This window comes from Corvus brachyrhynchos, unplaced genomic scaffold (genome assembly GCF_000691975.1).
Source record: "Corvus brachyrhynchos isolate BGI_N302 unplaced genomic scaffold, ASM69197v1 scaffold14, whole genome shotgun sequence".
NCBI lineage: Eukaryota > Metazoa > Chordata > Aves > Passeriformes > Corvidae > Corvus > Corvus brachyrhynchos.
Genome location: NW_008239110.1, coordinates 17,882,024 through 17,897,083, shown reverse-complemented (window position 1 = coordinate 17,897,083; position 15,060 = coordinate 17,882,024). Strand labels below are relative to the sequence as shown.

The 15,060-nt window shown below is 43.5% G+C and overlaps 1 protein-coding gene and 1 long non-coding RNA gene across 4 annotated transcripts in view; both read left to right on the top strand.

Annotated features, from left to right (window-relative positions):
• The window catches only part of LOC103619321 (pantetheinase), a 23,650-nt gene extending 10,232 nt beyond the window's left edge, over positions 1-13,418 (top strand). The window contains exons 1-8 of one of the 3 annotated variants that reach the window (XM_017739536.1): positions 5,099-5,258; positions 7,450-7,681; positions 7,786-7,916; positions 8,963-9,155; positions 9,757-10,048; positions 10,926-11,299; positions 11,447-11,617; positions 12,939-13,418. In XM_017739536.1, the coding sequence (XP_017595025.1) occupies positions 7,469-7,681; positions 7,786-7,916; positions 8,963-9,155; positions 9,757-10,048; positions 10,926-11,299; positions 11,447-11,617; positions 12,939-13,058 (1,494 nt within the window). In that variant the 5' untranslated portion in view covers positions 5,099-5,258; positions 7,450-7,468 and the 3' untranslated portion in view covers positions 13,059-13,418. Of the gene's footprint in view, positions 1-5,098; positions 5,259-5,500; positions 5,599-7,449; positions 7,682-7,785; positions 7,917-8,962; positions 9,156-9,756; positions 10,049-10,925; positions 11,300-11,446; positions 11,618-12,938 lie in introns of those variants that run through there. The other 2 variants (XM_008637838.2, XM_017739535.1) reach the window with 2 other exon arrangements.
• On the top strand, positions 7-2,412 carry LOC108448001. Its single transcript, XR_001863754.1, has 2 exons — positions 7-114; positions 1,892-2,412. It is a non-coding gene; the product is annotated as an uncharacterized LOC108448001 (long non-coding RNA).
• Positions 13,419-15,060: the final 1,642 nt, after the last annotated feature.

The following is a 15,060-nucleotide window of genomic DNA, read 5'->3' as shown; positions in this document are numbered from 1 at the left end:
CGCTCTTCCTCACGCTCCCCCTAAGCACAAGACAAGAAGCAGGACCGCACTCTGACGCCAGACTCCCTCTGCAGCTGAGCTCATTTAGCACCAAATCGCATCCTGTTTCACAGAGTAAGTGCTCAGGTAACCCCCACCTTCAGGCAGTAGCAGGGATGGGGGCAGGTGCAGTACAGGCGTGGGAAGAGTGGAGTGGGAGGAGAGAGGGGTGGAAAGTAGGCGGAGCTCTAGATAAGTTTCCCCTTACATTGTCCACAGGCGCGTATAACCCGGCCCAGGGCAGTTTTCTTCAGTTTGTTCAGTGGATTTGTTTGGTGGACTGGTGTCAGTTCCTTGTTCCTGGGTGTCATAGGTTAGCAAGCATAGTCCCGGAAGGGATGTCCTTGCTAAGGGGTGCTTACAGCTTCCTCTGGGATCTGATAGAACCTGCGAGAGGGAGCGAGATCGTTGCCCGCATTCTCCTGATTCTTATCTCACAGCAGATAAACAGTAATGAGTATTTTGGACCAAACCACTACACTAGGCGAGCTCCCAGCTCTGCAGGAAGGAGGCAGCGGTGCTTGCTGGTGCAGAGGCAAACAGGGACAACTCCCCTGCACCTTGTCCCAGCAGTGGGACTCGGATTTTGTGGAGCATTCCCCTAGAACTGCGTCTGTAACTATTTCTGCTCAGCCCTGGCAGGGCAGTCACCTTTCTGGCTGGTGTCCTCACTAGTGCTAAACCAGGCAGCATTTGCTACTTTTCCTGCACGCCGATATCAACCACTGACTGTGTGTTGATGTGATTCAACCTATGTTTGATTTGGTAAAAAAGTGAGGCAGAGAGGGAGGGAGGAAGGTTTCCAAGCTCCATTAGTTCAAGTGTCACTGAAAGCTCTAGTGCAGCCTTTAAAAGGCTTGTATTCATTGTACTGACTGAGCATGCTGTATCTAGTAATGTGTGTGGAGAAGTACTTTGGGGTGAACATCACCATTGATAGAAATCAATGTTCGAATGGTTGAAACTCTCAGTCAGCAGTACTCTGTGAGAGACCACTGTGGTATCTGCATTCATCCGCAGGTCTGTCTTTTCTGAATCAGCTCTCCAGTGACAGTCTGCTGTAGCTGAAAGCAGCCAGCCTGTTCTGCTTCCTGCTGCTCAGATAGCCTTTTCCAAATGAGAATACTGCAAATACAAGGAAGTCAAAAAATGGAAAATGTCTCAGCCAGAAATGGATTTGAAATGAATTGAAGATTAAAAGTGAGCAGAGCATGTTCCTGGGGACAGGAAGGGTGTGCAGAGGAGCAGGCATGCTACTGCACCAGGTGAAATAGCCTGCTCTTTTGCTTCAGGCTAGCAAGAGCCAGGCAATGAGGTACTTCCATGCCTTATTTCAGAGGAAAAATTCTGTCCAGATTAATATTTTCTGGTGGAAGGCTGTTGGAAAGTGATGCACGGCTAAACAGAAATGACTGGGAGAGACACTGGGATTAACTCAAGGGACAGTTCTGTTGCTGGGGTGTTGAGTGTATGACATCTAGGTACAGTGGGATGCTAATGCAATTTCTTTGGTCTAAAGAAACTCAGAAGCAAGCTGCACATACTGACACATAGCACAGGAATTGAGGAATATGAAGATACTAAAATAAAGACATTTTTTAAGACATCCTTGAGCTCTGTCATGCTAGGTCCTCTGCAGGATAGCAGTGGAGTAAACTGTCTCAAAGCAGCCAAAGTGAACTTGCTCATAGTGATTAATCAGACCTATTAAATTATTTTAATGAAATCACTAGTTTCAGTAAAAGATACGGTCTGAAGTACCTTCTTCCTGTTTTGTCTATTTTTCTGAGCTCTTAGTGTGTTCATATGGGTACTCCTCTAATAAAATCCTTCTTTCACCTTTTTCAATCAGGTCCTGAATGATGGATGCTTGACTAGTAAGAAAAACCCCTACGGAATTAGTCATTACTGTGATGCTTTTTGGACAGTGGTATGAAAGGGATCATCTGAAACAAGACCCACAACCAACATACCTCCCCATGATATTTTCATAACTGAAGCTCTACACTGTTAATCTTATGTCCAAATGAGATACAGCATCATCTACAACACCAATTCCAATTATGTTTCTCATTTCTAGATATAAAAACTCATCAATGTGTTTGGTTTTGTAATAATGCAGCAATATTATTTTCTTACTACCATTTGTTGAGAAGAATCTATTTCTATATCAAAAGATTTCTAATATTTTAGTAATTCAAAACAGCAGTTGTTTTTCTGTTTTCTGGATTTTCATTTTTCCAACCCTCAGAAAACCTGAATTGCAGTCCAGAGTATACATTCCTATTAAAACAGCATTGCATATTTTTTCATTGCAGATTATTATGGGACCAGTAAATAAAATAGTGAAAGATGTGATGTGTGGCAGGTCTATACACATGCTCAATATTTCTTTATCTCTGGAATATGACTTGTGCTTACCTATGCCAGTCTGCTCTTTTACCACAATTAGACCTTTTTTTCCCTATCTGTGTTGCTTTGGTTTTATATCCTTTATGCCATTGGTGCATATAGGAAATGGCAACACATCATGGAAGCATCATGGAAGCTGAATGATGACTCCAGTCAAAGAGCCCTCCTGAAACAAAATGTGCCACCACTTTTTGATGAGAACATGATTTGAATCATTATTCATATAAAACCTCTGTTGAAACAAAACTTGGAATTGAAACCTCAAATTATTCTGGTTGTCACTTCTGAAAAACAGCTTGATGACACCTCCTGACTGCACTAGTTGCTATTCAGTGATGGAATTGTTACTGCAACCAGTAAACAAGCCACTGACTGACCTGGTATCTCATAGCAGCTCCTCCCTCCCATCTTCTCTTTTCTTTCTAGTTACGTAACACCAATGTATGTGAAATAAGCCTTGCCCTTCGCTCCTTCCTGTTCATGCTGGGTGGTGCTGCCCTGCCGATGAGTTTGCTGTAGGGATTAGGTGGTTTAGAATTCTATTTCAGACCAGCTAGTCCTGGTGAGACAGCACTGTTCACATTTTTGCTTCATCTTCTCCCCAGTGACCTATGTTCTTTTCCTGCTGCTGGACCATAGTGACCTTCTTTCAGCACATCAGTGTATAAAGATGTGCGTGTTCTGTGACTGCGTCCTTAAGAGTGGTCAGAGACCTCTGTTAGTCTAATTTCTCCTTCCTTCTCCCCACAGTGCTACCATTCCTTGTTTCACCATAGAATCATAGAATCTTCTGGGTTGGAAGAGCCCTTTGAGATCATCCAGTCCAACTGTAAACTTGGCATTGCCGCTGTAACCCCTAAACCACTAAGCCATCACACAGTGGCAGATCCAGACCCCTCTTAAACATCTCTGGGGCCCCACCACCTCCCTGCACAACTGTCTTGGGTTTTGAGACAAAACTTCAGGAGGAAACACTCCGGAGTGAGTGTCTCCTCTGAAGGGAAAAGGGCCTCCCCTTTTCCTCCATCAATGAGACAAATGGGTCACAAGAAGCGAAAGTGGGAAAAAGAAACCAAACTGTTTATTAGCACACAAACAAAACAGGGTAGAACGGGATAGAAAAAACCTCAAAATACAACAAATTCCTGGAGAGGAACAGACACATGGGCTCAGACCAGCTGGGGCCACCCCACAGGCCCGCCAGGGCCACCTGCAGGCTCCCTGGACTGGCGAGGAGGGAAGGGAGGCAGTGAGGGAAGGGGAAGGGAAGGGAAAAAAGAACAAGAAAAAAACAACAGAACCTTTTTACAGCTAGCTGGAACACAAAGGAAACCCAAAGAGCAGCACAGCGCTCCCGGCACACTCCCTCCTGAGCCCTGCCCAGCCCCAGAGCCCCTGAGCCCTTGGGCTGAGCCGTTCAACCGCCCCGCACTCGGTCCTGCGCAGCGTCCTTGGGCATTGAGCGGACGGTTAAGGAATAAAGCGGCTTCATAACATCACCCCAGGACAGCAACCTATTCCAATGCCTGACCACCTGAACAGTGAAAAAATTTTCTGATATTTAATCTGAATCTCCTCTGTCCCAATTTAAGGCCATGCCCTCTGGACCTCTCACTGCTGGCACATCAGGAGAAACCAGCCCTCACCTTAGTGCAAACTTCTCTCAAGGAATTGTAGAGAGTGATGAGGTCCCCCCTGAGCGTCCTCTTCTCCAGAATAAAGAAACCCAGCTCCCTCAGCTGTTCCTCCTAATACATGTTTTCTAGATCTTTCACAAGCCTTGTCGATCTTCTCTGGACAGGCTCCAGCACCTCAATGCCCTTGTTAGAGTCCCAGAACAGAACACAGTATTCAAGGTGCAGCCTCACCAGTGCTGAGTATAGTGGATGATCACTTCCCTAGTCCTGCTGGCCACACTGCTCTTGATACAGGCCCAGGTGCAACTGACCTTCTTGGCCACCTGGGCACACTGCTGCCTCATATTGAGCCAGCTGCCAGCGCTCCTAAGACCCTTTCTGTCAAACACCTCTTGAGCCACTCCTCCCCCAGTTGCTGTGACCCAAGTGCAGGACCCAGCACTTCACCTTCTTGAACCTCCTGCAGCTGTCCTTAGTCCTTCGCTCGAGTCTGTCCAGGTCTCTCTGTAGACCCTTCCTACCCTCAAGTAGATCAATGCTTCCATCTAACTTAGTGTTGTCTAGCCAGATTTTTACCCATCAAAGTTTTTTATGCTCTCAAGGTCCTCAATCCCATGTACTTCTGTTCTGGAGCTGGTGAGACACTGGGAGTGCAAATACTCTCCAAACTCCAGCACTGATTATCACTGCTGTGCATCATATGACCTTTTTTGTTTCCATATGTAAATAGATACTCACATGTGACATAACACAGTGTCATGTCTCACCTAATTACATGTTTATCATAAGCTCCAGGCAATGTTCTCTGACTCAATGGAGCTCATTATTATTGCTTCTAAGGCCACATTGTCTTAAAACTTTGTTCACTGCTGGAGTCAGTTACTGGGTGACCACAGACTGATCTCAGTCCAGCAAGGGATTATCCAGTGTGGTCCTCTTCCCATGCGTACAAACTCAGTGCAGACACTGTACTTGTTCTCAGGGCACCCGGGGAAAGGATCTGGATTTAAGGGAAGTTATGTCACCCAGGAAGGTCTCATCTTGCAGAAAGGATTCAGCAGGTTTTTCAGAGCTGAGAGGTGGCTTCTTCGGCTTTGTTCACTGCTGATGCCGGTCTTCTGGATAATGGAATATGTGTGCAGGTACTGTAGGATCCCAACCCTGAATCTGGTGAGTATCTTGAATCCAGGATTTAGTTCAAGGCCATTGTGGTTTGGTTAAGGTGTATTTGTATGTTGAGTGTGTTCCTACAGAAGACCGGCAGAAGCTATAATGACACTAAATTCTTTTTGCTACAGAGATTGCATAACACTTACCATTGTGAAATATGTTATTGTGAGAAGTGAGTCAAGCGTACAGAAAGCAATCCTATGCAAGTCCACCCATTACCCACATACCAACTCACTCTGTATAAAGACAAGGCCACCGATAACAATGAACACTTCTTTGAGGGCAGTGCAGCAAAAACCCGTTTAGTTTGGTTCTGACTGCTGAATCAGAACCAAAGAAGGTAAGAAACTTGGGCAACCAGATACAAGTGATTTTTGTGAACGTGCAGCTGTAGCTGGAGTGATCTAAGAAAGCACAGTGCAATAGGCAAAATCTAGAAATTGTAGCTCCTATTCATGATGGTCTTCCTATGCCTTTGGGGACCAGAGATCTTCAGAGCTTGGTTATTGAGTGGTGGGTGTGCTGATGGTTTTGCTCGGACAACCAGCCTGCCCAGCATCTCCCCCAGGATGTGCAGCAGTACCCAAATTCCCTGCAAGTCTGAGCTGTGCTGAGCTGGGGTGGCATAGGTATTACCCATGCTGGGGGCTGGCCACCTCCTCCCCCAGTCGTGCCTGTACCTCATGCCCTTGAGTTTGGGCAGGAATGTGTCTGTGCTGGTCTCTGCTGCAATTTCCCAAACTTGTTTCCTTGCTGTGACCCAGGCTTGCCTTGAGCTGTGTTATTACAGCAATGCTATGCCTGATTTTTTTGTATATCTGGTAAATAACATGTTTCTTCAGCTGCAGCACAGTGGTGACTTCTCAGTGATTTCCCTGCTGTTGCTGTAAGGCAGAGTTGCTCAATGCTGGCAGCTCTCTTGCCTTTAATATTGAGTCTTTCCAGACAGGAGATTGCATCTCCTCCAGGTGTCAGCTTTCAGCCAGCCTGGGGAATTCCCAGGTTTTGTGCAAGACTTCCTCTTTTTAAAGCCTTTGCCTGCCTGAGGCCTCCTCTTGGGTGACTTCCAGGCTCCAGACATGGGCCTTCCTAAAACTTGTGCCTCTGCTGTGCTTTTGGTGCTGTCTGCTCTGGGGGCCTGTGCCGTGGACACCTATGTTGCAGCTGTCTATGAGCACAATGACATTTCAGAATCATAGAACTGATGAAGTGTTGGCTTCTCCTGAGGAGGCCTTGATGCTGATGGAGAGAATCAGTCTTTTGGGTGACACTACATAGTGAAGAGGAAGATTTTATGAGGGTAAAGAAAGGTTTTTTGATTTCTTGCTAAGTGGTAAATGATGAGTCAGGTTATGTTCCTTTACCCTCATGGATATACCACAGGTTCTAACTAAGGTTTTTCTAGGGATCATCTGAAACTATAGTAGTTATATTCTATTTACGAAACACTATGCTAGAAATTGATTTCCATGAGGAAAAAAAAACCTGCTTTCCATGAGTAATTTCAAATTGCTTATTCTGCAGAAACATCCCTTTGAAAGGACAATCATAAAAAAAAAATCTATTGTTGAATTCTTCTCACAAAACAAGCAAGTCTCTTAGATCTAGGCAGAGAGGTCAGCACAGTTCAAGGGATATTTTATATTGCAGTGTGAGCCCAGGGGGGAGGACACTCTCAAGGCACCCACTCCAACTATAATAAGCCATTGGCCAAAAGCAGGAGGTATGGCAGGATCACGTGTCTCATAAGCATTGCTGAACTATCTGCACTCTGAAGCTAGAGGGTCTTCACAGGTGGTCTGCCTTCAGCACTGGCTGAAGTTTTCACTGATGGCAGCCATGTGCACTAAGGTGATATGGAGTAGTGTGTCCTAACCAGGGGAGTCTGGGTTTGCCCCAAGATGGGTTTAAAAGCTTGGAGAGGGATGTGTAAATGAAGTAAGTGCTCCTTCCATTGGAGCTCCTTGTAGATTAACATTGTTTCTGACAAGCTCTCTTAGCCTTTTGCTCTCCTTTTATTTAAAGTATTTCATACTGGAAACAAGATCAAATTCCAAGAAAGGTTTCTTTGATTTTTGGCAGAAATATACTGTACCTTCTCATATTATGCAACGGAAGATAATTTCCAAGACAAACATTAGTTTTTACTCCTCCTCTTTCCATCTGGTTTATATTCCCCATGCTGATCCAGGAGCTGGGAGGTTCCAGCCATGCTCCCTTCCCAGGCTCTCCTGCCTGCTGTGGTGCTTGCACTCACAGCCCTTCAGGCCCTTGCCTCTGACACCTTCATCGCAGCCGTCTACGAGCATGCCGTCATCCTGCCTGATCCCACCGAGGAGCCCATTTCCCCCGATGATGCTTTGGCCCTGATGAACAAAAACATGGATGTCTTGGAAAGGGCCATCAAGGAAGCTGCCCAGAAGGTATGGGGGTGCCGTGAGGGTTGTCCATCAGTGTTTTTCTGCTCCTGCTGACCCTCCTGGTTGTCTGTTGATGGGTGTCCTTTTAACGGAGCCTGTTGTGACAGGGTGCCCACATCATTGTGACTCCTGAAGATGGCATCTACGGCTGGCGATTCACAAGAGAATCCATCTACCCTTACCTGGAGGATATCCCTGATCCGGTGGTGAATTGGATTCCCTGCACTGACCCCTCAAGGTGATTCCTTCTGCAGTGCTTTATGTGATTTCAAACTATTATCTCCTGGAGTCTTGAGCAGCTCACACTAAATGACTGAGAACTGCTAATTCTTTAATCTATAAAAAATCACAAGTACTGTAGAAATGAGATGCATCAAAAACAGTTCTTAATTAAATGGTGATGGGAATATGTCAGGTAAAAAGCATTGAGACAGCTTTACTCGCAAAAGGACAAAAATGAGGACATTTTGGGCAAAATAATTATTTTAAAAACATGCACAACTTTATCAATTCAAATCACTTGTGAAAGCCTTCTGTAAGTATAAGCTAATTTATTATCATGTTAGATGCATAGATCAGACAAGCTGATTCAGTCCTCAGTTCAGGTGTCTGAGTGATTTCTAAACCAAAATGCACAAAATATTAATCTAGATCTGAAAGAAATGTCTTTTGGAAATCCAGCCACTTGCACAGTCTCCTGTGTTACACACAGGGGTGGTCCCAATGTGTGTCAGCTGGGGACACCAAAAAGACCAAGTTCATGTCTAAGCTAAGCTTTTTTGTTCTCTTCTGAGGCCTTATGAAGCTAGATTTCAGGAGTCCTCGGTTCTATAAAATGCTTTTTAATAAAGGCTTACAGACAAAGATTATTTTAAAAGGCTAAAATCCTCTTCTGAATCAGGGCTTAGAGGTGCTTGATAATTTGTTTTTAAGCTATTTAAGATTTATGTCTCTGCACTGATTTATTCTCCTCTTTGCTTTATGAAGCTCTCCACATCTTTGTATGCAAGTTAGCTGGGAATTCTGTCCACACAGAAAATAACATTGTAAAGGGTACAGGAAAGAAGAACACAGGGAGACTATTTTTTAAAGATAAAAGAGAGTGGCAATTTAAAATGATGCTATAAACAGAGAAGAAAATGAACAGAAACTATGATATGATCTATTGTTTTTTCAGCATCTGGGGATGTGCTATTAATGGAATAGTAATTTTGAATGCATTTCTTCTACATGGGCACTTAAACTTCTAAAAGATTTTTTTTTCTTTCACTAAAAATGCGACAGATTTGGTCCAGCACCAGTGCAGGAACGACTCAGCTGCATGGCCAGAAATAACTCCATCTATGTGGTTGCAAATATTGGGGACAAGAAGCCCTGTAACTCCAGTGATCCCAAATGCCCCAGTGACGGTCGCTACCACTACAATACAGATGTTGTCTTTGACCCACAGGGGAAACTGGTGGCTCGTTACCACAAGGTAGGGAGGTGTTTCAGCATCAACCTCTAATTTATTATCAAGATTTTTTTCAGCTCTCCGGCACCGATTTCGGATGGTTTGTACAATAATTTTACATTTTTATAAAGTGACAACCACTCCAGGATGATTTGATGAAGGGATCTTATGGCCAGAAGAAAAACCAAGCAATTGCCTGACCAGCCAGACAAATTATTCCCAGGAGCACTGCAGCTGCAGAGTGCATGCCAGCTGCCAAACACCTGAGGGCTACATTTATGACAGTAAATGGTAAAGAAGTAGTGACAGAATTTTCCATACTCAGTGAATGTTAGCTTTTCCGTGATACGTTCCTAACCAAGTTAGACGGTGCTTTGCAAGGGATGTCTTGGATCTTGAAGTTTAGCAGCTAATATTGGATGGGCATTGCTTCCAGGAGGTAGATGGGGCACAGCCACCCCTTTTTTGGGGGGAGAGGGTCAACTGGATGGATGCAAACCAGCTGAGCCAGCCAGCTCAGGTACCTCAACTCCCAGTTATGCATTAAAGCCTATCTCAGACACAGAAGCTGTTCATAATCTTGCCTTATTTTCAGTTTCTAATATGCCATTTTCTTCACCTGCAGTACAATCTGTTTAGAAGAGAAACTCAGTTTAATTACCCAAAAGAACCAGAAGCTGTCACCTTTGAGACTCCTTTTGGGAAGTTTGGCATTTTCACTTGCTTTGACATCCTCTTCTATGAGCCTGCCGTGGTCCTGGTGAGCAAGCTGCAGGTGGACACTGTGCTCTTCCCAACAGCTTGGATGAATGTCCTGCCTTTTCTGACTGCAGTTGAGTTTCACTCTGCCTGGGCTATGGGCATGCGTGTTAATTTACTTTCAGCAAATACTCACAACACCATCATGGCAATGACAGGTGAGTTGCATTCAGGAACAGGGAAATTGTTCCCAGATTCAGAAGCAGGCAGAAATGTTTTAGACATAGTGAAGTCTCTGAAAAATAGTGTTTCAACTGGACTAAAGATCTTTGTGATGTGGTGCTGAATGTAACAAACAACTTCACGTAAGAAAATGTTGAATATTCTGAAAAAGGTAAAATTAAAAAGCCCTTGGTAATAAGTTTTGATAACTTAAAAGTGAAATTTTATTTCAAAAAGATCACAAAATTTCACTTAAAGTTTCAGTGTCTCATTTAGAGGCAGCATTTTCTGTTTAAAATTCAATCGACAGTTAAATGGAGAAAAAATGTTTTAATCATAATGTAAAACCAAAAGGAGGATTTCTCTTGTATACTGACTAAAATATGCTCCTTTTTTTTGTGGCTGCTGAAGACTTAGAGATATTATGTTTTGCTTTGCTCTGAATATATATTTACTACCTATTTTTTTTCTCTTAACTGAAAAATTTACATAGTTGCATGTGTTACCCTCCCCTGAAGCAAAGTGAAAACCAGAAAGGAACATTTTTGCCTGCCCTAAAGAGACTGAGCTGAGTTTAGGCCACAGCCCTGTGTTTTCTTCAGTGAAACATAACTACCCCCATGACTGCCTTCTTTGTCAAATATGCTGCTCTGAGACTTCTGATTTGTTTTTAAATGAACCTCTGTTTTAACACTAGGATGCGTATTTTAGCTGTTCTGTGCTTTGAAATTCTTCCAAAACTCTCAGTAATGTATTGAATAAATAGAGTATCACTGAAAAACAATACCAGTGTGGCGTGGGAGGGCGACTGGTGCCCTTGCCAAGCCGTGCTCTGGGTGCTGGCTAACAGAGGGCTGGTGGTGTCCTCGGCAGGCAGTGGGCTGTTCACGCCGGAAGGACCTGCCGCCTACCACTATGACAGTGCCACTGAGGAGGGACGTCTCCTGCTAGCAGAGCTGAGCACTCACCCCCGTCTTTCTCCCACCTACCCTCCTGCCATCAACTGGAGTTTGCATGCCACCAGCATCAAGAAATTTCCTGGAGAAAACGACACTTTCTTGGGAGCTGTCCGGAAGGATATGTTCACTTTCGGTGAACTCAGAAACAAGGCTGGAAATTACACTGTTTGCCAAGGAGACCTTTGCTGTCATCTGGTCTACCAGATGTCAGACAAGAGGAAAGACGAAGTTTATGTCCTGGGTGCATTTGATGGGCTTCATGGTTCTCTCATAAAATACCATTGGCAGGTAATTGCATTTTTAGAGGTGAGTATGGCTACATGCCAACCACTCAAAAACATTTGTCCATTACTGCATCCTGGGAACTATTAAACCTGTTGCTTGGCTGCTGAAAGCTTAGTGGTGTTTTACCTTCCTGTCTCCTCCTCCCCGCAGATCTGCACACTGCTCAAGTGCCCAAGCACAAACCTGAGCACGTGTGGGCAGCCCGTGGAGACGGCTCAGACCAAGTTTGAGATGTTCTCCCTCAGCGGCACGTTTGGCACCAGCTACGTCTTCCCAGAAGTGCTGTACAGCGGGGTGCAGCTGGCCCCCGGGGAGTTCGAGGTAATGGGACACCCCAGAGATCTTTGTTGCAAGGTTTTTCAGTCTGTGGTGCTGAAAACTGATCTGGCAGCAAAGTCCCATCCAAGAGTTGCTTTCTTTGGTTCTGCAAGCTGTAACCCAAGGGGAGAGATTTAAACAGATGGACTGAATCAATCCTTACTGATGAGAACATATCAGTCCTGGAGCTGAAAATCTCTTCAGTGCTTCCTTTAGCAAATCTGCCTTCCCACTTCAGGTCACAAATCAATAAACCACAGCTTTCAAGGAGCTATTTTCTACAGGTTTCTGATGATGGGAATTTTAGGAGAAAAAGAAATAAAATACTCTGAGAAATTGTCCAAATGAGAAAAATTACTTAGGAGTATCACATGTAAGAGCAGAGATTCTGTGCAATTAAGAATGTTTTCAGAGATTTTAGAGGGGTTTGTAAGGTTTATTTAATTTTTTTATTTGAAACTTCATCTTTTATTTTTGCCAAAACATTTTTTCATTCAAAAACCTTATATTATTTTAATGTAATAGGCTAGATGAAATCATAGTTGATTTGGAAGAAGTATTTAACAGCTTTCAAGAGACAATGAAGACAGTGAAAAAGACCTGAAAAATTTTAGGGGAAACAAGGGTGATTTTTTTTACAAGGTAGGAAATTGAAAAACATTGTTCACCCCGCATACTTGTTTTTGAATGGGACTTCTGTAAAAATATATTTATCAAAGAATGTATTGGTATGCTAAAGATATGATCATGGTCTTATTTTAAAACAAAATGTTGTGTTTTCTTAACAAATACATGCTTACCTTTTGTGACAGAGGCAAAAAAAGTTGTTACAGGTGTTCAGAGCTGATGAACAGTGATTTCAAATTGATATGTAAAAAGTAACTAAGAAAAGCTACATATGGTCAGTAGCCTGAAATTTTCTATTTCCATCTGAAAATTGTTTTGGGGCCTACAAATCAAAAAATGTATCAAATATGTCCTAGATGTGTATATAAACTTTGTTGCCTTGTATGAGTAACTAATGAGACCCTAACAAACTAGTTATTCTCACTCTCACCTTCTTACGAGGTAGAGAAAATGGTCTTTTTTCCAAAGATGGTTTGGAGGAGGGTTTAAGGACTTCTTGGTCCAAGGAAATGTGGGAAGGCTATAATGGGGAGGCTGTGGCAGTACCAGAGGGAGTTCTGTTTTCTTTCACTCTCATGACTGTTTTTAAAAGTGTTGCATCAAAATATTCAGCATCTATGGCCTACTCTTTCTGTGCTATGCAATATTGCCACTCTGTTAGAGGACTATTAGTGTCATTCTTTCTCTTTTCCACCAGGTGCTACGTGATGGGCGTTTGAAAAGCAAGCATGCCACATCGAAACCGCTCGTAACAGCGACACTTTTTGGAAGGCTTTATGAGAAGGACCTGCCACATCCTCTGCGAACTTCCCTGTAACACATCTCCTTATGTCAGTCACCACAGAACAGAGGGGAATTTCCTCCTGAGCCATAGCAGTTACCCTGTATGATTCTTATCCTACAATACTTCACTTCTGCTCAACAGCGGTGGCAGTTGGGCCTATGTGGGACAGAGTGATGTGTTCACTCTGCTGTGCATGCCTTTCTAACAGTGCTTGAGCCAGTGCCATTATTTTTTAGTATGCAAGCTCTGTCACATGAAACTTCTAATTAGAAATTCTGTTTCCCCCAAGATATCATATAGATTGCTAGGATTACAGTAGAAAGAACACTAATACCAAAATCTGTGAAATGTGATCTGTCATTTATTGCAGAATAAATTCTCTCCAAGAAAGCATTTCTGTCCCTTTTGCCCCTTCCTGTTTTTCAGACTGTATAATCACTACGTGTCTGTGGTTTTCAGCCTTCCACCACAATCAACAGGGCCTCCCTAATACTCAATGAGCCTTGGCTCCTTCCTGACCAAGGCACTGTACAATAAAGAGAAAACCAGATTTGAAATTATCTTAGGTGTAGTCTTAGAGAGAGAAAAAGTGGTCCTCCCACACGTGCTAAATCTGGCTGAGCTCATAAAGTACATCCATTTCTGCAGTCCCTCTGATCTTGCACCTCTTTGTACATGGCCGATGGGTGTTGGGTCCAATGCATTTCAGCTCAGACTTAGCATATATATAGTACTCCAACACCTTCTCCTAGGTATGTGGATAATTTCTGCAAAACTGTTAAGACATATGAAATAGGCAATATGAAATAGCACCTCAAACACATTTCACCCTGTAGTGTGGGAAATGGGCATTATTTTGGATCTCTAGCAATGATATATCTAGCTTGGCAGCCCTGGGCCTGATTTCTGTCCATCATGTTATGGAGCAAATGAGCTTCGTTTGCATCAAATATGCCTTGGAGTGATCCCTACCTCCACGCTTATCCAATAGCATTTTACATCTACTACCATTCTTACAGCCTGCTCCATGCTCAGCACTGAGCTGTGCTAAATGCAGCATCTAAGAAACACTTTGTGGCTTCCCACCCCACGCACACTTACATATGTTATCCAGAAGTTGTTGAAATCACATGATTTTTGGTTTTCCCCATGCTGCAGCTTCTCAGCACTCAACTTTAGGGGCTCTTTCTGGGAGTTTTTTCATCCTGGAAATGAAACAGCTGAACTTGCAGGCAGTGGAGGAACTGTACCACTTGGGAGCAGTTACTGAAAACAGGCAGGGATTCTAAGTCAGGCTTGCTGGTGCCTTGTTCAGCACCTCACAACTGAACACAAAAATCTCTCTCATATTGCTTGCTGGCATTTCTGAAGTTCTGGGTACTTCCCAGGTACATGCAGAGCTGACTTTCTCGGGTTGTCAGAGCTGGACACAGGTAGGATACAATTCATATTGCTATTTTAATATAGGATATCAGGAAAGGACTCTCATATCTCATTCATTAGGGGTGCAGGTGTCCAGGATTCTCTGAAAATTACACTAAAAGCAAATTTGAAGAATGACTGACCTGCAGTTTTTGGGATGTGCTGCACAAATTTTCTCTTCTGAGAGGATTCCAAGGGTGCCATACAATGGCCTGCTGAGGAGTTTATTAAGCCCTTTCCCCATTCCTGATGACAAAGCAAGACTTTAGACAAGCAGAGGATGAAGTTACATGAACTCTTGCAGCAGCCTCAGAATAGCTCCATCATTTCAATACACAATACACATTTCAATACGACCCCTGCTTTTGGGAGAGGATTCCCTGAAGAGATTGCGAAAACCAACCAGATCTTCACCTCAGTGATGGGTGGTCACAAGTGACTAGACGAAGTTCAATTTAAGGAAATGTGAGGTTTTGTAATAAAAGGAAGTTTCAAATGATTCAAATTACAGAAACATTCAGAATAGAGAAGTAGAGAGACAATGAATGCCCGATTCAACGAATTGCGTTTAACAGCAGTATTTACTGACTCTGGGACAGATACGCCTGGGTAG